This window comes from Malaclemys terrapin, chromosome 1 (assembly GCF_027887155.1).
Source record: "Malaclemys terrapin pileata isolate rMalTer1 chromosome 1, rMalTer1.hap1, whole genome shotgun sequence".
Taxonomy (NCBI): domain Eukaryota; kingdom Metazoa; phylum Chordata; order Testudines; family Emydidae; genus Malaclemys; species Malaclemys terrapin.
In genome coordinates this window covers 349,148,451-349,173,214 of record NC_071505.1, presented here as the reverse complement: position 1 = coordinate 349,173,214, position 24,764 = coordinate 349,148,451, and the positions used below count along the sequence as shown (strand labels likewise).

The 24,764-nt window shown below is 46.3% G+C and overlaps 2 protein-coding genes across 2 annotated transcripts; both read right to left on the bottom strand.

Annotated features, from left to right (window-relative positions):
- Positions 1-8,606: 8,606 nt before the first annotated feature.
- Positions 8,607-9,599, bottom strand: LOC128832686 (olfactory receptor 52K2-like). The gene has a single exon (XM_054020251.1). It carries the CDS (start codon positions 9,552-9,554, stop codon positions 8,607-8,609), a length of 948 nt encoding a protein of 315 aa, XP_053876226.1. The 5' UTR covers positions 9,555-9,599.
- Positions 9,600-20,688: 11,089 nt separating this feature from the next.
- Positions 20,689-21,633, bottom strand: LOC128832679 (olfactory receptor 51G2-like). The gene has a single exon (XM_054020238.1). It carries the CDS (start codon positions 21,631-21,633, stop codon positions 20,689-20,691), a length of 945 nt encoding a protein of 314 aa, XP_053876213.1.
- Between the last annotated feature and the right edge of the window lie 3,131 nt (positions 21,634-24,764).

Here is a 24,764-nt window from a genome sequence, read left to right as displayed (position 1 = left end):
GGATGCCTTTCTAGTCTGGGCACAGTCCTTTCCCCTGGTACATCTCTTATTCCAGCTCAGGTGGTAGCTAGGGCATTTCTCATGATGGTTGCTCCCTTTTCTCTGTTCCACCCATTTATATATCTTTTTGATAAGGCGGGAATCCTTTGTCCCTCTCTGGGTTCCCACCCCCTCCTACTCAATGGAAAGACACCAGTTTAAAGATGGATTCCAGTTCAGGTGACATGATCACATGTCACTGTAAGACTTCATTACCCACTTGCCAGCACACACAAATACAGGAAGACTTACAGATAAAACAGAGCCATCTGCAGTCAATCGTCCTGGTTAATGGGAGTCATCAAGATTCCAAACCACCATTAATGGCCCACACTTTGCATAATTACAATAGGCTCTCGGAGTTATATTTCACACTTCTAGTTTCAGATACAAGAGTTTTGTAAATCTCTCATGGAATCACAACACCGCCTTTCCAGATTTCATCTGTTTTACTTCTTTTTGTACCTCATCAGGAGTTGTTGGCATAATGAGCTGTGAATCATTAGCCCACTGAGGAATCTCTTCAAGAATGCTGCTGTCAAAAGTTGATGTCTGGTTTAATAAATTGAGAAAATGTTCAGCCTGGTGATCAAGGATTTTAATATTATCTGTAACCTAAGTGCTGCCCTCAGCAGAGCACACTGGCATGGGGCCAGAAATGAATGGCCCACAGACTGCCTTCAGTCCATCATAGAATGCTTTAAAATCGAGTCTGTTGGCTGCGTCTTGAAGTTTGACTGCTTTACATGTCCACCAGTCCTCTTTCATTTGCTGTAATACATTGGAAGTGTTAGCAGGGGCGGCTCTAGCTTTTTGGCTGCCCCAAGCTTGGCAGGCAGGCTGCGTTTGGTGGCATGCCTGCGGGAGGTACTCTGGTCCCGTGGCTTTGGCGTACCAGCCACCAAATTGCCACCGAATCCACGGGATCGGCGGACCTCCCGCAGGCATGCCGCCGAAGGCTGCCTGACTGCCACCCTCACAGGGACCGGCAGGGCGCCCCCCGTGGCTTGCCGCCCCAGGCACACGCTTGGAGCTGGAGCCACCACTGAGTGTTAGGATATAGATGTTCAGGCCTGTCTGCAAAGGCCTATACTTTAAGAATTTATGTGCATTCTTCTCACTAGCTAGTTATAGAAGTATAAAAGAAATGTAATTTGTAGAATGTTTTCTTGTTGCCCTTTATGTCTCTAGCTAGTTTGATCTTCTTTTGTGCCTTGGCCTTTCTAAGTTACTGATTTGATCCCCCCCCCATTTCTGTCTTGTCTCTCCTTGATCCCTGCTATTAGAGCCCATGCTCCCCCCATTTCTGACCCTTTTTCCAGATATCCATGTCTTTTACTTACCTGTGGGCTTTGGTCACATGCCCCCTTCGAACCTAGTTTAAAGACCTCCTCATTAGGTTAGCCAGTCTATATCCAAATATGCTGTTTCCCTTGCTCGATAGGTGGACCCCATCTCTGCTTAACAGTCCTTCTTCCTGGAACAGCATCCCATGGTCAAGGAAGCTGAAGCCCTCTTGGTGACATCATCTTTGAAGCCAGGCATTCACCTGCATCTGTCTCTGCCCAGGCCCCTACCTTTGACCATAAGGATTGAAAAGAACACCACCTGTGCCCCAAACTCCTTCACTTGTACCCTCAGAGCCTTGGGAGTCACTTCTGATCAGCTGAGGGTCATACCTCACAATGTCATTAGTGCCCACATGCATGAGTAGCATGGGGTTGTAGTCAGAGGGCTGGATGATCCTCAACAGTCCTTCCATAACGTCTCTGATATGGGCCCCTGGCAGGCAGCATACCTCCCAGGGTGCCATGTCAGGGTGACAGAGAGGTGCCTCGGTCCCCCTCAGAAGAGTCTCCAACTACCACTACCCTACGTTTCCTCCTGGGAGTGGTGGCTGAAGACATCACAGCCTTGGGGGTACACGGCTTCTCCTCCCATACCTTAGGGGGTGATTCTTCATCTCTCATTGCCAGGGCAGTGTAACGGTTCTCCATCACCACAGTGGATGGGTTGGGTGTAGGGGTGTAGCACTGCCTGCTGCCAGAAGTAACTAGCAGGCAGAGATCTCCCTCTGACAGAGCCATCTCACCCTCCCCCAGTGGTGTGCCACTGTAGCTGGATAGCTTCCCCTGCCTTGGACGTCTCCACACCAATATTCTCAAGGAATTCCTCATGGGCACAGGTGCGCCCCAGCCTAGCCACCTCCTCCTGTAGCTTTGTCACCTGCTTCCTGAGAGATTCCACCAGCAGGCACCTTTCACACTGGATGTCCCCCTCCCAGCCTGGTTTTCTGAGAAAGGGAAATGCAGGCCACAGGCTCCGCAAAGCCACACCAGAATCTGGGTAGAGGCGTCCATGGTCAGGTTGTCTGTCTGGATACTGGAGCAGGTGGAGGAGACACGAGCAGCGTTGGCATAGGCGATGTGGACCTTCCTAACCATAGTGACTATCGCAGGACATCCTCTTACAAACTCCCTCTCAACCTCCCCTATTTGCAGTCCCCTGTTCACTAGCTCCCCCTGCTCACTTAAACTCTGGCTTTTAAGGCCTTCTCTCCTAGGTCAGCCCTACCCCCTTGTGACGGGTTCGGATACAGAGACCCTGTTAAGACTGTCACTTGATGTGCTGGGATACCACTGTATACATGTTAAATTCATAAAATTCCCACCCTCTATCTCACTGATAGAGAGATATGCACAGATGTTTGCACCACCTCCCACCCCTCCAGGTATTAATCACTTAGTCTGGGTTTATTAATAAACAAAAGTGATTTTATTAAGTATAAAAAGTAGGATTTAAGTGGTTTCAAGTAATAACAGACAGTGCCACACCCCAGTGGTCCCCTCCCTCAAGTTCCCTGGGGAAGCAGATCAATGTTGTATGTTGCTAACACTGCTGCAAGTATCACAAAGCATTATGGAAAGGGTTAAAGGTATGAGTGTGGAATGGAAGATTCCTTTGCAAGTTTCAGGAGGCCAAGGAGTGGGGGGAAGAAAAAAACAGCAGCGAGAGAGAGAAAACAGAAAATGGGTTAACTCTGCGCTCCTCCTAGACCCAAGATAAGACGTTGACTTCAGCCGGCTCAAGGCCGCAGATGTGCTGCTACCTGCCAAGAAAGAAGGGGAAGGGGTGAGATTTCAACCCTGCCCTGCTGTGAGAAAGGAGAATCACAGAACAAACTGCAGAGGCTGCAAAAAGAAGCAAGACCAATGAAGGCCAGCAAGAGAAAAACATGACTGTCTCATGGTCCTGAAGCTGGTTGTTTTTGGGAAAGCTGAAGAAGCCACAAAAGGCGGTCTGGACTGGAATACCAAGTACAGGGACAAAGGTCTTTGAAGGGGATGCCCCCAAGAGACCCCAGGGCATAAAACCCTCTCAAGAGTAGAAGCAAGTTGGAGACTTTGCAGCGGAAACCCGGACAACCTGTGCACAGGACAGACTCCCGTGCATTTCCCCCCCCCCCCTCCTCTTCTGATGGTACCCCCAGGCCTTGCTGTGAGTATGAAAGTGGGTCAGGGTTTGAGCACTAACGCTTCTTCCTTCCTCTGAGTGACGTGGAAGCAGTTCCTGCACTCAACGCTGGTTTTTTTATTATTTTATTAATAAAGCTTTAAAATTTAGACCCTTGGTGTGCATGCCTTGTCATCTCCTCCCCACAAAAAGATCCTGTGGCCAGGGCCGGTGCTACCATATAGGCAAACTAGGCGGTTGCCTAGGGCACCAAGATTTGAGGGTGCCAAAAAGCGGTGCCCCCAGTTTTTTGTACATCATTCCTACACCCCTCCCTGAGTGCGCGGTCGCCGCTCCACTTCTCCCGCCTCCCAGGCTTGCAGTGCCAATCAGCTGTTTGGCACCACAAGCCTGGGAGGGGAGGAGAATTAGAGTGGGGGCGGCGTGCTCAGGGAGGAGGCGGAGCAGAGGTGAGCTGGGGTGGGGAGCTCCACAGGGAGGACGCCTCAGGGCAGGGGGGAAGCTGCCATGGGGGGGCGCCTCAGGGCGGAGGAGGGGCAGGGAGCTGCCACAGGGCTGGGGGGGGGGTGCAAGATGGAAGTTTCGCCTAGGGTGCAAAACTTCCTTGCACCGGCCCTGCATGTGGCATCAGCCTGATCAGCTGATGTTCCAGGCACATTGGTAACAAAAATCTGTCACAACAGAACAAAGTAAGTCACAATTCAAAATGAAACAAAACACGCAAGTCTAAGCCTAATACATTAAGAAACTGATTACTGGTAATATCTCACCCTCAAAGATATTCCAATAAGCTTCTTTCACAGACTAGACTCCTTCCTAGTCTGGGCCCAATCCTTTCCTCTGGTACAGTCCTTGTTAGTTCCAGCAGACATCTCAGGTGGTAAGGATGGGTTTTCTCATGACTGCCACCCCCTTTGTCCTGCTCCACCCTCTTTTATATCTTTGGCACAAGGTGGGAATCTTTTGTCTGTGCTTGGCCCACACCCCTCCTTCTAAAAGGAAAAATACAAGATTTAAGATGGATTTCAGTGTCAGGTGACATGGTTACATATCCCTGTGAGACCTCATTCTTCATTATCCACGGGATGGCCCACAGGTACACAGGAAGGCTTGCAGTTAAATAAACACATGTGTTCTTGTTGTTCTTACTTCTTGATACTTCCTGCAGTGCACATATACGCTCTGTCATTTTATTCTTTCCAAGTGCTGTTATTTTAGGTTTTTGACTGGTCTGTGCATTTCAAAATTTTATTTCTCTCTTACGCTTAAATTTAATTCTTTGAGTAGTGAGTGAGTTCTAAAATACCTAACCTGTCCTGGCTCGAGTAATTAGCCTGATGGTAACTTTATATATATAAAGAAAGAGAGAGAGAGAGAGAGAGAGAGAGAGAGAGATTTTTTGTTTCTACTGGTGGTGCACATCTGCACATTACCTTGATATTGGTGAAAAGAGCAAAATTCATTCTGCAAATGGATGGGAAAGAATAAGCTGGAACATTGATTTTATTGCCTTTTATTTTATTTAAAGTAAATTTTGTAATGTGGTGTTACACCACCGTGGCTTCGGCTTTGGTGACTACAGTTTCAATCTTAACAGAGTGAAAGTCACTTCTGCTGCTTGCTTGAGATTTAGAGTCTCTAGGAACACATAAAAACCAAAGGTAGTGACCGCACATACATTCATCAGTACAAGATCTGGTCTATTTTATAAGTTTTATTAAAGTTACAATTACCCAAGCATATAGATATTCTATACACACCTATGCACCACTTACAAATATAGCTTTAAAAAAACAGGAGTACTTGTGGCACCTTAGAGACTAACAAATTTATTAGAGCATAAGCTTTCGTGGGCTACAGCCCACTTCTTCGGATGCATATAGAGTGGAACGTATATGCTCTAATAAATTGGTTAGTCTCTAAGGTGCCACAAGTACTCCTGTTCTTTTTGTGGATACAGACTAACACGGCTGCTACTCTGAAATATAGCTTTATATTCCCATCCTTAACAATAGTGTTAGGATCTGATGGGTCTGTCATAGCTCGATCATCAGAAGATGGGTGGATCCTGCTGGAGTCTTCCATAGGGAGTTGAATTTCCCCACTCTGGGCATCCTCTTTTTATAATGTGATTCTCTCTATACCTACATTTTGTCCCCTGGAAACATAAGGGACCCCAATTTTCTATAGGTGTGGTAAGTTCCCTTTATTCTCATTACCATTGACGCACACCTGTATCCTGTGATTAAGACATATGTCTGAGACAGTCATGCTTTTACAATACTTTTATGATCTAATATTAAACTTCTGGGTAATTTTGCACAATATTATCACTTAGTGCCTCTTTTCCCTAATCTTAGGGCAGCAGGTTATTTTCCAATCACTTATGCCATCATTTCTTGTCTCCAACGCCTACAATAGCTAAACTAAAATCTTGCAGGCCTCAACCTACAGGTTCTTGCATTTCAACTTGTCTTACTCATGTCTAGTACTTGGTTCCTCTAAATACTGATCAGTCTCACACTTCTATAATTCCACAATTTAACCCTAATTAACATACAGTGAAAATATAGTATAGTATTGATTAATCACAAATTCACAAAATAAATGAATAATGATCTAAAATTTTTGGCTACAATTTAGACCCCATCATTTTATATGTATAGTTAGGATGATGTTTTCCAATATGCATTACTTTGTCCACATCATCCTGGAGCATCATTGGGATTGGTCAGAGCCCTCTAGAGTACTCAGGGGCCACCTCCTGGAACTCCTGGCTTCTTCTCCAGCTGAAACCTGTCTCTGCTGCGGCCAGAGCCCTGCAACCAAACAGTCCCCTCTGACGCCCTGGTGCCTCTCTCCTCTTACCCCTCTTCGGACTCATCCAGTCTCTATGTTTTTGAAGGGCTGGAACAACACTTCCTTTCTCTGTTTCCTCTTCTGGGGAGGTTCCATTCCTTCCATGGCAACCCCTCTGCAGAGAAGCTGGAGAAAACTGCATTTATCTAGAATTCAGTTACTCCCTTCTTCTACTGGGCGAGCTCTCGCTAGGGCTGAGAGTCAATGACCTATTTATAGAGAGATGCCTCTGCCTCACCCTTCTGCCCCTTCATACAAGGTGTGTGAGAGAAGAGTACAGGAAAAGCCCAAAAGACATAGGGGATACAGACGGTTTCGATAACAAAGGGTGAGATAATCGGGTTTCCACCCATCTAGGTTTTATCCGGACACTCCGTTTTTTGGCTTCTGTGTCTGGGTGCAATGCAGGGTTGTCGTGTCACACCCCAATGGCCCCCTCCCCGGGGAAGATCAGTATTGTATGTGGCTAATGCTGTTGCAAGCATCATAAAGCATTTTGGGGAGGGTCAAAGGTGTGAGTGGAAGTTTCCTTTGTGGGTAGAAGAGCATGAAAGGGGAGGAAAAAGAGAGCAGGGAATGGGTGAACTCAGTCCTGCAGCTGGCAGGCTGTCTGAAGATAATAACCTGGCCTCCGCCCAAGGACACTGCTCACAGCAGAAACTTAGTTGACAGCTGAGAAAGACGGGGGCTTGAAAATTGCCCAAGTGGCCATGGGAAACAAACTACACTGATCTGCACCTGCTGGACAGCAAAGCCAGTGGAGAGGAAAACAAAACCCAGGGCTGCCAGTCTGAAAACACAGGTGAGACAACAAAAAGGAGAGCCATGTCAGGCATCCCTGAAGCTAGAATGTTTTGGGAAAGGGAAAGAGACCATAGTAAGCCTGTCAAGTATCAGAGGGGTAGCCGTGTTAGTCTGGATCTGTAAAAAGCAACAAAGAGTCCTGTGGCACCTTATAGACTAACAGACGTATTGGAGCATAAGCTTTCATGGGTGAATACCACATCCATCTGACCAAGTGGGTATTCACCCACGAAAGCTCATGCTCCAATACGTCTGATAGTCTATAAGGTGCCACAGGACTCTTTGTTGCTTTTTACAGATCCAGACTAACATGGATACCCCTCTAATACATAGCAAGCCTGTTTGGACTGGTGCAAAGAGCACCATGAAATGAGAGCTCTGGATGAAAACACCCCCAAAGAAGCCCAGGACTTAAAACCCCCATGAGAGCTGGTGTAATTTGGAGAGTACAACAGATTCTTGGATGGCCTGGGCCCAGGACAGCACTTCTGACCACCTTCCCCCACTCCCCGTCCCATCTTCTTCTGACGTTACACCCAGACTTGGCCAGTTTGGATAGCAAGTGTGTGAGTATGAAAGTGGATTACAGCCTGAGGGCATTAACACTTTCTTTCTTCCCCTGAGTGACATGGGAGCATTCCCAGCACTCTCTGCTGTTATTTTATTATTTTATCAATAAACCTTTAAAATTTAGACACTTGGTGTGTGAATCGTCATCTCCTCCCCAAAAGATCCCGTGGCCACAGCCTGATCAACTGTGGTCCTGGGTGGATTGGTAACAAAAATCTGTCACAGTCGGGGTGCCTGGTTTTGAACTAGAAAGTCCGGCCAATAAGGGCATCTGGCTGTGTCTGGTTCCTGCAGGGCAGGGTGGAGACATTGGGTCATTAACCTACTCCTGCCCCTGTTCAGCCAGGGCCTCATCATACCAACAGGCAAACCCCTTGTTAGGTTTCAGCAGCTCCCAACCAGTCCCAGAGAAGAGGGATCCCACTTGTGGCAGAGATGGAAGTGGAGAAGAACTAGCGAGTGATGAGGGGAGGGTTGTAGAGAAGCCAGGGACAAGGGCAGGGCAATGGTGGAAGAAATGGAGAATGGGGCTGGGTCTCGATGGACTAGGTGGGGCATGAGAAGGGGCCTAGGGGAAATATGTAGGGCAGAGGTCAGGGTCTTAAGGGAATAGGGGGGGCAGAAGGGGGAATTATGGGGTCCAGTTACCAGCAGTTAGAAAAATGGCAACCCAATGAGTTAATGAGTTGTATACAGACTGATTCTCCAGTCTGTCACACTGACAACGCAGTAAGGTCAGTGAAGGGTTTAATGTCTCTTTGACTACCCAGTCAGTGATTCAGGGAAGAGGGCCCAGCACCATGTCACCAGCCAGCTCTGCATGGAGCTCGGTCTGAGATCCAGAGCACCAGGAGAAAACTTTAGGTCCCTTTATGAGTAAAGAGCCGGAGCAGCCTGTCCCGGATCTGTTTGGTCCTCACCCCGTAGATGATGGGGTTCAGCAAGGAGGGCAGCAAGAGGCATATGGTTCCAATGAGAACATGGAAATGCAGGGCTACATTCTGCCCAAACCGGTACATGAGGGAGGAGAAGAGACCTGGGATGTAAAATACTAAAATGGCACAGAGGTGGGAGCCGCAGGTGCCAAAAGTCTTGAGCCGGGCGTCCTTTGTGGGGAGGCTGAAGATGTCCCTGAGGATTTTGATATAGGACACGATGATAAAAATCACATCCAGACCCATCACACAGAACAGCACAAAGAGGCCGTAGTAACTATTGACACTGGTATCGGCGCAGGCCAGCTTCACCACGGCCACGTGTGCGCAGTACGGCTGGCGGATGATGTTGGTTCTGCAATATGGCCATTGCCTTACCAGGAAGGGCAAGGGCAATGCAAGCAAGCCACTGCGGAGGAACACGGCCAGGCCAATCTTGGCCACCACAGGGTTTGTCAGGATGGTGGAATGTCTCAGGGGGTTGCAGATGGCCACATAGCGATCCAAAGCCATGGCCACAAAGATCCCAGAATCCATCGCTGAGGCCCAGTGAATGAAGTACATTTGGGTGAGGCAGGCATTGAAATCGATCTCCCTGGAATTGAACCAGAAGATGCTCAGCATTTTGGGCACGATGGACATGGACATGACAAAGTCGCTGACGGCCAGCATGCAGAGGAAATAGTACATGGGCCCATGGAGGCTCGTATCCATCTTCACGATGAACAGGATGGTAAAGTTCCCCAAGACGGCTATGGAGTACAAGGCACAGAAGGGAATGGAGATCCAGACATGGGCTGCCTCCAGGCCAGGAATGCCCAGCAGGATGAAGGTGGAGGGGTTGGTGAAGTCGGTTGTGTTGGAATCAGACATGGAGTAGGGGAGAAGGTGTCCAACTTTGAGGCAAAATGGTGTCTCCTGTATGTACCGTACGTTCCCCTGATTTCCTGTATGTGCCCAGAGTCTAGGGTGTTCGTCACAGGACAAATGCCTGAATGGAGAGACAAAGTTAATATGAGAAACTGCATGCACATGCTTAGGGAGATCTGAGAGTGGAAAGAAACCAAACGTTTTCCAAGACGTGCCAGGGGCAAACAACCCAACTAGAACACACCTCAGGGAAAGGGCATCATCGATAGCAGCTCCACGGAAACACCTGCTCATTCACAGCAGTGGCTGAAGACAGTGTTCGGATGCCTGAAGGAATGCGAGGGAGAATACCCTGCTCTGGACATGTGCTCAGTTTTGGTCATCCAGTCTCTATTAAGGATACAGCAGACAGAAAGGGGATTTCTTAAGACAGGCTATGAGAATGGGGGAGGCTGCCATATGCTGACTTTCTGTATGTGCCCAGAGTCTAGGGTGATGATCACAGTCCAAATGCCTGGGTGGAGAAACAATGTTAATATGAGAAATTACATGCACTACTGGGGACTGTTCTCATGGGTGAAGCAGACTGGTCACTCTTCACACACTAAGAATTGACATTTTCATTATTCAGAGAAATGAATTATAAACAATTGACCCTAATAATGCCAATTCCATATTTGATGGCATGTGTCTATAATTCCTACATGCTGTACTGTGGTAAAGCACAAGCAGGAAACACGTGTGGATACTGGTTATCCCTCATTGCTCCTTAATCCAATGAATGCCAGGTTAAAGAGTCCATGCTGTAGGGAGTTCCCCATTCACCTGGTAGCTCAAAATCTGAGCATGGAAAAAAAGCAAATCTTTGACGGGTGAAACATCCCAACTAGAATACACCTCAGTGAAAAGATGTGGCTGTCCACTGATAGCAGCTCCAGAGAAACACCTGCTCATTGGCAGTTGTGGCCAAAAGAAAGACAAGGTTCAGATACACCTCTACCTCAATATAACGCTGTCCTCAAGAGCCAAAAAATCTTACCACGTTTTAGGTGAAACCACGTTATATTGAACTTGCTTTGATCCACCGGAGTGCGCAGCCCCGCCCCCCGGAGCTCTGCTTTACCGTGTTGTATCCGAATTTGTGTTATATCGGGTAGCGTTATATCGAGGTAGAGGTGTATCTAATGAAAGGGATATACCCTGCTCTGGATATGTGCTCAGTTTTGGTCACCCAGTCTCTATAAAGGATATAGAAGATAGAAAGGGGATTTCTGAGACGGGCAATGAGAATGGGGAAGGTTGCCATATGCAGACAGACTGAAAACTCTGGGACTGTTTAGTTTAAAGAAGAGACAAAGGGAGCATATGACATATGAGAGCAAAATAAAGAATGGAACTAATTACATTGAAATGAACATAGAACTGTTCCCAAGCAGTAATGTCTATAGATACTTTGTTCTTCAAAGAGCTAATTCCCCAAAGCTGAGCAAAATTATCATCTTAACTGATTGGGAGGAAAAATGTAGACAGAAAAATGGGACTGAGATGTGGAAATTCTTTAAGAAGAGTTTATTAGATAGCTTAAAACCACAAGTCCACAGTCAAGAAAGTGGACAACTTCGAAGAAAACGCTGGTTCAGTGGCAAAGTGGAGGTAGCAATTAGAGGTGAAAAACAATATCAAACAAATGGGGAAAAGGGAAAATAGAAAACAAATAATACAAACTGGAAGCTATGAAAATTGATGAGAGATGTTAAAAACATCAGGGAAAAATCCATGCTTGGCAGAGCTAAGGATCTAAATAAGGAGTATCTTATTAAGTATATTCATAGAAAAGAAATCATAGAAAAGATGTAGGGCAATTCCAAAGGGAGAAAGGAAGCTTCGCAATATTTCAAAAAAGGTAGTGTGTTCAAGAAATCATTTCTTTGTGCATTCAGAAAGAAGCAGTATGAGGTACTCCTATCACATGCGGTGATGAAACCCTTTCCAGTCCATTAGCAGTCAAGGAGGATGTTAAACAGTATCTACAGGAGAACCTCAGAGTTACGAACACCAGAGTTATGAACTGACCGATTGACCTTGACAAAGTTAAGAAAAAAACTCTAGGAATATAATTAATGCCAATCAACAACATGGTTTATGGAAAACAGGTCTTGCCATATAAACCCAATTTCATCCTTTAATGACTGTACACATTTGGTTGATCAAGGGAACTGCGCAGATGCAATAGACTTCAATTTCTCTGAGACATTTGATTTAGTAGGGGAAAACATTCAGATAAAAAAAATGTACAATATCAGTGGAGCACACGTAAAATGGACTAAAAACTGGCTAACTGACAGATCTCAGAAAGCCATTGGCCTTGAATGGGGCTGTTTCTAGTGGGATTCTGCAGGGATCAGTTCTAGGCCTGATGCTATTCAATATTTTCAATAATGATCTGGAATGAAATAGAAAATCACTGCAGATAAAATTTGTGGATGACCCAAAGATTGGCAGCATGGTTGCAATGAGGCATCCAGGGAAGGCACACCAATTGATCTGGAGCATTTGGTGAGCTGGGCTTGGGCAAACAAAATGTTTTTATACAGTCGCATGAAAAGTGATCCTCTCAGAATAGGCAATGCTGGCCCGAGACTACGGCACTGTATTATGGAATGCAGGGACCCTGAAATGGATTTAGGCCAGCACTGTGGACAATCATCTCACCGGGAGCTCTCAGTGCGATGCTGTGGCCAAAAGTGCTGATGTGCTCCTTGGATCAGGGCCGCAGGGGATTAGTGGGGGGCCTGGAGCCGGGAGCAGGAGTCAGGCCTGCCCCCCACACTCACTGATGGCAGCGGAAAGCAGAGCGACCCGACCCCAGCCCACTCCATTCCCGCAGCTCCCAGCCCTGTTGCTTGGAGGAAGGGGTCAGGCCCACCCCAGCACTCACCAGTGGTGGGAAACAGGAGCAACGCGCCTGCGAGCTGGCAGAGCGAAGCAAGCCGGGGCCTGGTCGCTCTGCTTCCAGCCGCCGCCCCTGGTGAGTGCAGGGGCAGACCTGACCCCTTCTGCCTGCTCCAGTACCTCCGCTAATCCTGTGAGCCACACCGCCCTGGGGAGAGGGCGTGGGGGAAGGGGTGGAATGGGGGCAGGGTGAGGGCGGAGCAGGGGCAGAAAGAGATGGGTTGGGACAGAGCCTTGGCAGGGACTTGGAGGGAAGGGGTCAAATGGGGGCAGGGCGGGGGCAAACAGGGGGGCTGGCTGAAGGATGGGGCTGGCTGCTGGATCCAGTGCCACATATGTAGCATGCAGCTGCCCAGGGCCCCATGAAATTTGGTGCCCCAAATTACGTGGTGCCCTACGCAGCTGCATATTCTGCGTATGTCTCAGGATGGCCCTGCCTTGGATGCATAAACAGGGGAGTGGTGAGTTGAAGCAGGGAAGGAATTTACCTCTGCATGTGGCATTGGTGAAACCGACTGTGTCCAGTTCTGGGGTCCACATTTCAAAAAGGATGATGAAAAATTTGAGCTGGTGGAGAAAAGAGCCACAAAAATAATTGGAGGCTGCAGAAAATGCCGGACAGAGACAGAGATTAAAGAACTTTGTTTATTTATCTTAAATAGTAATAACGGGCTCTGTAATCTAGCGGAGAAAGGCTGAGGAAGACCCTATGGCTGGAAGCTGAAACCAGACATATTCCAATAGGAAATAAGGGCCAAATGTTTAGCACTGAGGGTGATTAATCGTTGGAACAAACTGCAAAGGGAAGTGGTGGATTCTCCAACTCCCCATGCCTGCAGACCGAGACTGGACGCTTTTTCTGAAGATCTGCTTGAGGGCTTGTCTACACTCAAAATGCCACAGCAGTGTTGCCATAGACACTACTTACACCGACGACAGGGGTTCTCCCATCAGCGTGGGTAATCCACCTACCTGAGAGGCGGTAGCTAGGTCATTTGTGGATCTCATGCCATCTACACTGGGGTTAAGTTGAATTAGCTACATCTATCAGGGGAGTGATATGATAGATGTCTATAAAATCATGAGTGGTATAGAGGAAGTAAATAAGGTAGTGTTAATGTCAAGTGTCAATGGGAAAGTTATGAGTTGCTAAGTACGATTAGCCTGTTTATATGGATGTATCATCTTTGCATCTTTGCATGGACTTCTATCTTATACCTGTGTTGTATGCTTGGGTAACACCACACAGGTAGCATTTACATGAAGGCCAGACAGCTCTGTGTTGATGGCCCTTCCAGGACACTTAGCCCTAACAATGGGCCATAGAAGAAACACACCTCAGCAAGAATATGGACAATGGCTGCCCTTTTGAGTCATCAAAGCACATAAGGACATGTGACCTGCTCATGTGACCCTGGACTCCAACTTGGGCCAGTAACTTTCCACAAACTGATGCTGTGGGCTTTGTTTGGGACAGTAAAATTCCATGCACAGAGCAGAAGATATAGAAGGACTCCCAAGACATCTCCATCTTGTCTTCATTTCCTGCTACATTCCTCTGGACTGGATTTCTAACAAGGAAGTTCTGAATAAGGATTGATAACCCCCAACCTGATGGGGTGATTCCAGAGAGACTTTTGCAAGCTATCAGTTTATTCCATCACTGGTGTGGTCCTGATCTCTGAACACTGAAAAATCACTTGGATGTATCTGATCTGTTAACCATTTATAGCTCTTCTTTACTTTTATTATTAACCCTTTCGTTTTTAATTGCTAAAGTATTGGGAGCAGTGTGATCATAGGGTAAGATCTGAGTTCTATATTGGCCTGGCTATGCGGCTGATCTCTTGGGATTGGAAGGACCCTAGATCTGATTAAACCGGTTTTCAGTAACCACTTATCATACACTCCACTGTCCCAGTGGTGAGCCAAGAGCTGGGATGCCTAAGGACACTGTTTTTTTGGTTTCTGTTAACCAGTGCTGCGAGACAGAAGGTTACTTTTGTTACTAGCTTGGTATAATTTAATGATAGAATAACCACAGTTTGGGGGTGAATCTGCCCTATTTCTCAGCAGTTGGCCCTGAATTTGGCCTCCTCAGCTGTGTCCCACTGAGGCATGGTGACACATGGACACAGAGTTGACTGTTCATTGGTGCTTCACCGACTATTGCTTATTACTCCCAGGAAGTATCATCCTTTTACAGATGGGGAAACTAAGGCAGCAAGAAGGCTTAGTCTCTCTCAGACCAGGCACGTACAGTCCATGCAGCAGCTCAAACGCCTGGTGCTCTCTCTCCATTGGTTTATATAGTGCAGATGATCTCCCCTGATTTCTGTGGGGTGGCACCTACTTACACCATAGGAGGATTTGGCCCAAGTCATTTAACTGGAAATAAAGCGTCATCAGACATCAGGGAGCTGGAAGTGAAGAGACCCAGCTCTGCCACGGATTCGCTGGGTGACCTTGGGCACAGACACTCCATGCATTAAATGGAGATGATTATTTATTATTTCTAGTGTGTTGCTATCAAAAGGTCCTAATTGTTAGAAGAAAAAGAGCAGGTCGACCCAGAGGCGGATAGGAGTACAGGCTGTTTTATTGTGATACTTGTTCCCCTGGATCCAATTGTCCAGTAAGCCCTGAATTAATTCCAACACACTCTTTATGGTTAGGTTAGTTTGTACATGCCTACATCTTTTACAACACCCCAAAAACCCTTATTAAGCAATAGAAACACCCACTGTTAGGAAACCCATCCCTATCTATTACTCCTAGCATTACACATGATGAATTTCTCTGCACCAATTTGTTGCCATACATCTCCCTTATCAGCAGTTCTCAGGGTAGGGGGGGAAGGGGCCCTGAGCCAGGGCTTGTTTATGTAGCTGGGAAAGGGAGGGAGGGGAAAATAACATTCCTTTTACCCTCTTTTACACAAAGGGCATTTCTCCTGCAGCTGCATTCTTATTAATCCTTATAAGCAAGAGAGAAGGGGAGAATCTGACAAAGAAATATTAAAGAATCTGCAACATCTGTATTAGACCCAGAAATACTGCCTACATATGCCTTTGTCCCCTAATACCACTCAGCCCATTAGCAGCTTATTGTTATACTTAACCCTAAAATATCCCAACACTCCCCCACTCTCTTCAAAGAAGGGCCCAGGCGCCCCTCCTTCTCGCACACTGAATGGCAGGGTACTCGGGCTAGAGGCCCTGGCTCCAGTTAGCCCGATACCTTTGTTGTGGAAAAATGGCACACGTGAGCAAAAGGGGGATGATAGCATCAGTGCTGCAATGTTGGTATGCCCCCAATTTTTCCATAATGGCACAGCAGTACTGTAACTCCTTTCCTATCTGCCTAGCCCACAACAGTGGCAGACTGGTAAAAACCAAACCTGCTGGGCACTCCACCCCGTGGGGCCCCTTTGTAAATACACCTCTACCCTGATATAACTCTGTCCTCGGGAGCCAAAAAAATCTTACAGCGTTATAGGTGAAACCGTGTTATATCGAACTTGCTTTGATCCACCGGAGTGCGCAGCCCTCCCTTCCCCCCCCTCCCCGCCCCGCCCCGAGCACTGCTTTACCGCGTTATATCCGAATTCGTGTTATATCGGGTCACGTTATATCAGGGTAGAGATATATTCAAATTAATTTTAGCAATATGCCAAAATGTTGTTCTTACAAATATGTTCTTGTTTGTGTTTGTATGTATTCTGGATCAATAAAGGCCTATCCTTGTGTCAAGGCCAATTCCCTTACAGTAGCAAAAAAAAATTTTTTAAGGGATTTTATCCCCCGGTTTGGCCTGTCTGCCTCTATTAATAGTAACCAAGGCACCCATTTCACAGACCAAATCATGCAACAAATTTGCAAGGTTCTCAATGTTACTCAACATCTGTATTGTGCCCACCACCCCCAAAGTGTGGGGGCCGTGGAGCAAAAAAATGGGAAACTAAAAACCAAAATCTCCAAAATCTGTGTTAAAACCAACTTAAAGTGGCCTAATTCCCTTCCCCTTGCCCTCATGCACATAAAAAGCACCCCCTCATGGAAACCTGGCCTATCCCCACATAAAATCCTTATGGACAGGCCCATAAGGATGCCAGTGTCCCCTCCCCTACTCCCTCACAAACTAAATTTGCAACTAAACAATAATACTGTTACGGCATACTGCAGAACACTAATTCGGTGAGTTAGGTCTATTCACTCAAAGGTTCAAAGTGCCCTGCCTAAACCAGCCAATGCACCATGCCACCCACTGCAGCCTAAAAATTGGGTCTACATCAAGGTACACCAAAAAAAAACCTTCTCTGCAGCCTCGCTGGAAAGGCCCTTACCAGGTCTTGTTGACCACTCACACAGTGGTCAAATGCAAGAAACTCATCAAATAAATCCACGCTTCTCATTGTAAACAAACAACGCCGCGCTTGGACTCGGACGCTACAAAATTCCCGGCCTTAGAAAGGGACCCAAGCAACAGCAATGGTAACCCCTCTCCGGGCGCCCCCAAAACCCCAAATATAACCTCAAAAAACAAAAATAGACCTCAGCACCTGAACCCATCAGCAACAACTGGGGTCACTGCACCCCCCTCTACGCTAGTCAACTAAAACTTCAGCTAACTAACCAAAAAAGTAAAAAAAACAAAAGACCAAAATACTGCCTTTAAAAGCCCAATGAAAAGTCTAGCGCCCACTGGCACTCAGTTGGTATAACCAATCCTGCTTTAAAAATAAAAAAATCAGCCATGGCACAAAAGTGGCTCATGCCCTCTATCTGGTTCATGTGGGTAAACATGCTTTTGCTGTTACTCTTAAACCTCCATAATACCGTTGTGTTTTTTTTAAATGCCCAAACCCACCAGCAATTCTACAGTAAAGCCCAAAGCTAAAAATCCCATAAGGTCATTAAACCCGAACCTGGGTTACGTGCCAGTAACCTCTCCCCGGTACAATGCTAAGCCATGGCCGTTCCAAAAAAAAACAAAAAACAAAAAACCAACAACGCTTGGGCTGTTGTAACCCCTAAAGCTCAAAAATTTCTAACAACGAAAAACCTTAAAAGTTGGCCCTGGTAAAAAAAATCCAAAGTATTATAAAGTGGCAAACAAATATATATATATTTGTTTGCCACTTATATATATATATATAAGCCATTCTTAAAATTGTGGTATTAATTGGGTTTTGGGGTTTATTCCACAGGCTACGCCCTGTGTTTCAAACAAGTACCATCAAAATGTACTGCCCTCCCTAATTGGCTTCCCAATAATAGGTACCAAAAACACCTTACTACCACAAGTATTTCCCCTACCATTCCATCCACCCCTCCCCCTACACCTGTTACCACCTCTATCCCTGTTGTTAACCCCAGGGTGTCAGCATATTCTAATCAAACCCAATGGCCAAAACCTTCACATCTTAGTAACCTACTCAATTATTGTTCAAAATACATATATTTTAAAATCCAAAATATTTCATATTGGTGGGTGGTTAAGTAAAAAACAAAGAAAACAGCAGTAATAGTGCCAAGGGCGATCTCTCCAAATACGCCCCAAAACACGCAACTGTATTGTTCTATAAAATTCCATAACAGGGTAAATATAATGGCCGCCCCTAAACTCTGCAGTGTAACAAATAAAGTTGGCCCTTACTGCTATGTCATCACCCAATTGGTAAATAAGCAAACGTATACCCGAAGGGCTTGCTCCACCACAAAAATGTATGCCTGTACTGGATTGCTCCCAGTAACTAATCATTTAACCTGCACCATATTGCATCATGTCCCTTCCTATGCATTTAATGCTGCTGCCTTCCAAAAAATGTGCAATTATCCAGTCCACAAATATGGTACAAGCCTTCTCAAAAACAAAATGTGTTAAAATTTCAATGAACCCTAGTCTACGCTACTCTAAAAACTGTCAGGTTCACATTGCCCTTATCTGGCTTCCAGGTTACCTCTATATACCCTAACTGCTCAAAAAAACCAACAACTGCTATTAGGCAAGCACAGCAGAGGGCCTGGGTTTCCCCTAAAATAAAAAAAAATGTGGCCGAACACCTATGGGGTGGAGCCAACAGCACGGCTGCTGTTTAAAACATTTACTTGCTACGAGGAGAGGGAGAGGAGGCAGATCGTAAAGGGATAAGCTACTGAATATACAAATATGGCTTTCGGGGAGAGGCTAAGGCAGCACATAATTTCAAAATTGTAAAGAAAACTGGGTGCTGAGATTCCCATGCAGTCCCTTAATTCCAGAAGTTGGGACTTTAGGAAAAACAAGAATTAGTGCAAGACTCCTGATGAAATCCCAAAGGGGGCCCTGCTGGCTGTCTCTCAAGCGGAGCACCCATTTCATTCATCAGTGAGGGAGACACTTTCCCCTCCGCACTAGGGTACAGAGCCCCCAGGCATGAGACATGAACATGCCAGGTAAGCAAGACCATACACACGTAACCCATGCCCAGCTCCAAATACCTGCTGCTAGCTCTCTGTTGAACCCAAACAACGCCCCGCCCAGATCTAGTGACCCCCAAACTTGGTGATGTTGGAAATTTGGATGCAGGTAAGAGCTCTATCCCCAATGCTGGAGCAGCCCTCACTGTTCCTGGAGTAGGTGGGGGTCAGGATCAGACCGAGGGACAGGGCTCTGTTTGGCCAGACAATGCTCTCCAGATTCTTTGCTAGCACGTCCTGATTCCCGCACCTTCCTGCCGAGCTGCAGGAGGGGCCCAGAACTCCCTCGTCAAAAAGTGCTGTGCTGCTGCTTCTTCTTTCGTATGGTGGGAATTGAGCAGCAACTACTATTTCATCTGAAGTCAATCGAGCCAAATAACGACATTAAGAATAACAGAATTTAGCAATGCCTCCTTCCTAGTTAGAAATTGGGCAGTAGGTAGTGATCTGAGCCATAATAAACCTCCTGTGGCTGACACACAGAGGGACTAAGTGAGTTGCCCCAGGTCACAGAAGAAGTTTGTGGAACAGCATGGACCTGAAGCCAGTTCTTCTGAGTCCCAGGCCAGCACTTAAACCCCTGAACCATCCTTCCTCTCTGGGGCTAGTGGCTGGGGAGGGGGCAGTTGGCATCTCGGCATGCTGAGATTACCAGAAACCCAGGGAAATAAACTCCTGTGAAATCTCTAAACAGGAGCACAAGAACTATTATTTTTTCAGATGATAACACTATGTCATGCTTTCTCCTGCATCTCTTGAGGGACAAATCCACCAGCGACGGCATAGAGCAGGGTCATAGTGGAAAAGCAACTCCACATGAGCTCCCGGTGTGATGCAAAATGGACTAATGTGACCCAAAGGGACATAGGCCTGGATGGGACCTCCTGGGTCAATGCTATGGCAGGTGTCCCCAGCATATCACCCAGTGCATAAACCTGTATAGGTAGAGTCTGGATGAGTTTTCTCCTGACAGCTATCTGGGAGGGGGAGTGAATCATAGAATCATAGAATATCAGGGTTGGAAGGGACCTCAGGAGGTCATCTAGTCGAACTCCCTGCTCAAAGCAGGACCAATTCTCAACTAAATCATCCCAGCCAGGGCTTTGTCAAGCTGGACCTTAAAAACCTCCAAGGAAGGAGATTCCACCACCTCCCTAGGTAACACATTCCAGTTCTTCACCACCCTCCTAGTGAAATAGTGTTTCCTAATATCCAACCTAGACCTCCCCCACTGCAACTTGAGACCATTGCTCCTTGTTCTGTCATCTGCCAGCACTGAGAACAGACGAGCACCATCCTCTTTGCAACTACCCATTCAGAATGTTGAAAGCAGCTATCCTATTTATAAATTGGGCAGTAGGTAGTGATAGCTACTGAAACAACATCCACGTCCCTTGTCTTTATTGACTGTATCGACTGGAATTCTGAGAGTGGAGCAGCCACCGACACGGCTCTTTATGTGCCCTGGCTCTCCACGAACACAGTCACTTTGTAAATGCTGCTGCCTTCTATGGTCTCCTTCCCCCAGTGCGCTGTCCTCTTTCATCAGCCCCTCTCCCCTTCTTCCAGCCCTTATACCACAACTGAACCTCTCTCTATAGAGTGGAGAATAGTAGCTCATATTGTCTAGGATATACAGATACAGGATGTAATAGGTGGCTGTTACACATGTTTTTCATTTCCAGTGTCACCGCCGCTGAAGCCAAGTGATGAATTGATGAATATCAGGGTTGGAACTTGATGAACACCTTGATTATCCTCGCACGAAGGTGTTTGCTTTTCAAGCTGTACACGATTGGATTAATCAGGGGGGGCACCAGCAGAGAGATGTAGCCCAGGAGAATCTGAAGTAAGGGAGACGATTTCTTCCCAAATCTATGTATCACAGACAGGCCGATCTCTGGCGTGTAGAAGAGCAGGACGGCGCAGAGGTGGGAAACGCAGGTGTTCAGGGCCCTGAGGCACTCCTTGTGGGACGCGATGCTAAGCACTGTTTTGAGGATCATCACATAAGAAAGGAAGATGAGCAGCGAGTCCAACCCCATCGTTAAGAGTTTAGTAAATAATCCATAGATGCTGTTGACACTGATATCCGAACAAGCCATCTTCATGACCTCCTGGAAGAGGCAGTACGAATGGGAGAGGACATTGGCTCGACAGTATTGGAAATGATGCAGGAACAAGGGCAGTGGGAGTATTATAGCCACACCTCTTAGCACACACACCAGTCCCATCTTAGGTATTCTTGGCAGGGTTAAGATGGAAGCATATCTTAGTGGGTTACAGATAGCGATGAAGCGGTCAAAGGCCATCAACAAGAGCACAGAGGATTCAATGCATTGAAGTGAGTGGATGAAGAAGAGCTGGACTAAACAGGCATCAAGGCTGATCTCCCTAGAATTAAACAAGAATATGCCCAGTATCGTTGGCATAGTGGTTATTGATATGCCAAGCTCTGTGATGGCCAACATGGAAAGGAAAATGTACATGGGCTCATGGAGGCTTGGATCTGTTTTTATAATGAACAGAATGAGTGAATTTCCTACTATCGAAATAACATACATGAAGCAGAAGGGGATAGAGATCCAGAGATGGAAATCTTCCTGCCCATGTAGCCCCGTCAGAAGGAATACTGCAAATTGGAATTTGGTGTCATTGACAGTTGACATAATGTACTGGACAGGCCCTGGGAGTTTTCCACTTTTCTTCCTAAAAGGAAAAAGAACAGGAAATTAGATGATATTTAAAGAAATATCTTTCTGCTTTCAGTGCATGTCTAGAGATGTCGAGGAATTCAAGGTAGATCAGCAAAAACACACTGTTGGATAGACACCAGTGATAGGAAAGTAGGCACTGCCAGACTGGATCAGACCTGCAGTCCATCTAGCCCAGTATCCAGTGGCCAATTCCAGATGCTTCAGGCGACGGTGGAAGAACCCCTGCAATGGGCAGCTATGAGAAAACCTGCTCCTAAAAAAGTTACCCCCTGACACCCACTAGTTAAACATATTTTGTGGTGTAAATAAGGAGGGTTTATAGTCTGTAACAAGATTTTTTGTTTTTTAATCTGTACTACTGTAATTGAATTTTCTGGTTACCCATAGACACATTCAGTCCCTCTTTAAATCCTGCTAAGTTCTTGGCCCCATCAATATCTTGTAGCTGTGAGTTCTGCAGCCTATTTGAGAACTGTGTAATTTTACAACTGTGACCTTCACACAGACACTCCTTCTGGCCCTCCACTTCCGAGTGTGGTCCATTGCATCTTCACAGGTGGTAAACACATGGCTAATGCATGCTGAAAACGGTCATTGTATATGTCTGTCCTGCATTGAAACTATTTCTAAATGTGTTTCATTGCCCCAATAACTATCCTATTTATTTCCCCCAGTCCTGAGAGTCCAAATTATGCCACTACCTCGTTCCAGGACATAGGATAAATTCTTAGGGGCAGGTGTTTAATTCAATAACAATGATTTCAATGGCATCACTCCATTGTACATACCTTTGTACATTCGATCAGAACCAACCTCTAATAACTTTCCCTAACAAAATCCTACCGGTGATACACTCTGACCCCCCAAGAATCCCTCTAAGAGAAGCTTCTCTTCATCCACACAGGACCTGCATCCTCTCTCCATGCAAGGGTCTGTAGATATTTGGCAAGATACAAGCTAACACAGACAGTTATTTCACCTCAGGGAGGGAGGGATTGGCAACACAAATGGGTGAATACTGAAAATACTGGTGTTCCACTAATGTGCAGTTCAGTGTACAAGTTACTTCAGTCGTACTCCTGTAACAGGTGATGAGCATAAATTACTTACAGCCACAATAAAACTCCCCTTTCCTGCACCTCAGCTCTCCTCTTTGCTGAAACACTGACCAGCGGTTCTGTTCTCTCATAACATTTACACATCTGTACTTTAGTACACACATGTCAGCCACAGGTGCTGAACCCATTCAGACCTGCTGGGCAGCACGTTCAACTTGCAGTGTGCTGTAGCCGAGTGCTCAGTCTGAGGGTGGAAGAATCATGGGATTCCACGCTGTGATGGGGCAGGCTATGAGGCCTGACATCTGGGATTCATAGACTAGAGTGGGGGCGGAGATGCAGGTAGCCCTGTAACTCTGAACGGTCTCTACAGGGCAGAAATACTGGAGCCCTCAGCCAGTCAGGAAACAGAAATATGCCCTATCAGGCCAGTTACCACAAAGCACTGCAGCTCTGAATTCCTGCGTTCGCAATCAAGCCAGAGAATAACCCTTTGAAAATGCATTTGCTAATTAATTTTCAGGAGCAAATAAACCTGAGGCGATTTGGGAATTGGTCACTGATACTCCAGGGGGTTTCTTCTCACTCAGCCCCTGGCAGTATCTAGCCCAGAGCACACGGCACCTCTAGAAATGGGACCCCCGATCACTTACTCCCCCTGACAGCCCAGCTGAGTCCTCTGCCGCTGCACAGAACATCTGCCAATAGAAACAGCTTCAAGACTTTCTCCTTCACTTTGCATTGTAAAGATAGTGAAACCTGCCAACGTACCCAATTCCTGCTAGAAGGGGAGCCGCTGACACCAGAGGTTTTCACCGTAAAGGACAAGGAGTCATTGGAGAGGTAGCACAGGCAGCAGGCAGTACCTGTTCAGCTAGGAAGGCAACTGTCTTTATGAAGCATGTCTGCACATTCCCTTTGGGGCTACTTGGCCATCAGGGAAACTCAGCTTCTCCGCTTCATGTGCATCAGCTTTAATCCTGCCACAGCAAATGGCAAAGTGCAGGAGGTCAAATCCCAGGGGACACGTGATGATGCTTCCCTGCATGACTTCAGTCCCAGCCCTGCTGCAGGCTCTATTCCTGGAATCCAGGCTTGTCATCACTGTTCATATAGTCTATCCCTGTTGTTAACCCCAGGGTGTCAGCATATTCTAATAAAACCCAATGGCCAAAACCTTCACATCTTAGTAACCTACTCAATTATTGTTCAAAATACATATATTTTAAAATCCAAAATATTTCATATTGGTGGGTGGTTAAGTAAAAAACAAAGAAAACAGCAGTAATAGTGCCAAGGGCGATCTCTCCAAATAGGCCCCAAAACACGCAACTGTATTGTTCTATAAAATTCCATAACAGGGTAAATATAATGGCCGCCCCTAAACTCTGCAGTGTAACAAATAAAGTTGGCCCTTACTGCTATTTCATCACCCAATTGGTAAATAAGCAAACGTATACCCGAAGGGCTTGCTCCACCACAAAAATGTATGCCTGTACTGGATTGCTCCCAGTAACTAATCATTTAACCTGCACCATATTGCATCATGTCCCTTCCTATGCATTTAATGCTGCTGCCTTCCAAAAAATGTGCAATTATCCAGTCCACAAATATGGTACAAGCCTTCTCAAAAACAAAATGTGTTAAAATTTCAATGAACCCTAGTCTACGCTACTCTAAAAACTGTCAGGTTCACATTGCCCTTATCTGGCTTCCAGGTTACCTCTATATACCCTAACTGCTCAAAAAAACCAACAACTGCTATTAGGCAAGCACAGCAGAGGGCCTGGGTTTCCCCTAAAATAAAAAAAAATGTGGCCGAACACCTATGGGGTGGAGCCAACAGCACGGCTGCTGTTTAAAACATTTACTTGCTACGAGGAGAGGGAGAGAAGGCAGGTCGTAAAGGGATAAGCTACTGAATTTACAAATATGGCTTTCGGGGAGAGGCTAAGGCAGCACATAATTTCAAAATTTTAAAGAAAACTGGGTGCTGAGATTCCCATGCAGTCCCTTAATTCCAGA

Coding starts and splice junctions, on each gene's coding strand:
- LOC128832686 (XM_054020251.1), bottom strand. CDS start 9,554: ATGTCTGATTCCAACACAACCGACTTCACCAACCCCTCCACCTTCATC.
- LOC128832679 (XM_054020238.1), bottom strand. CDS start 21,633: ATGTCAACTGTCAATGACACCAAATTCCAATTTGCAGTATTCCTTCTG.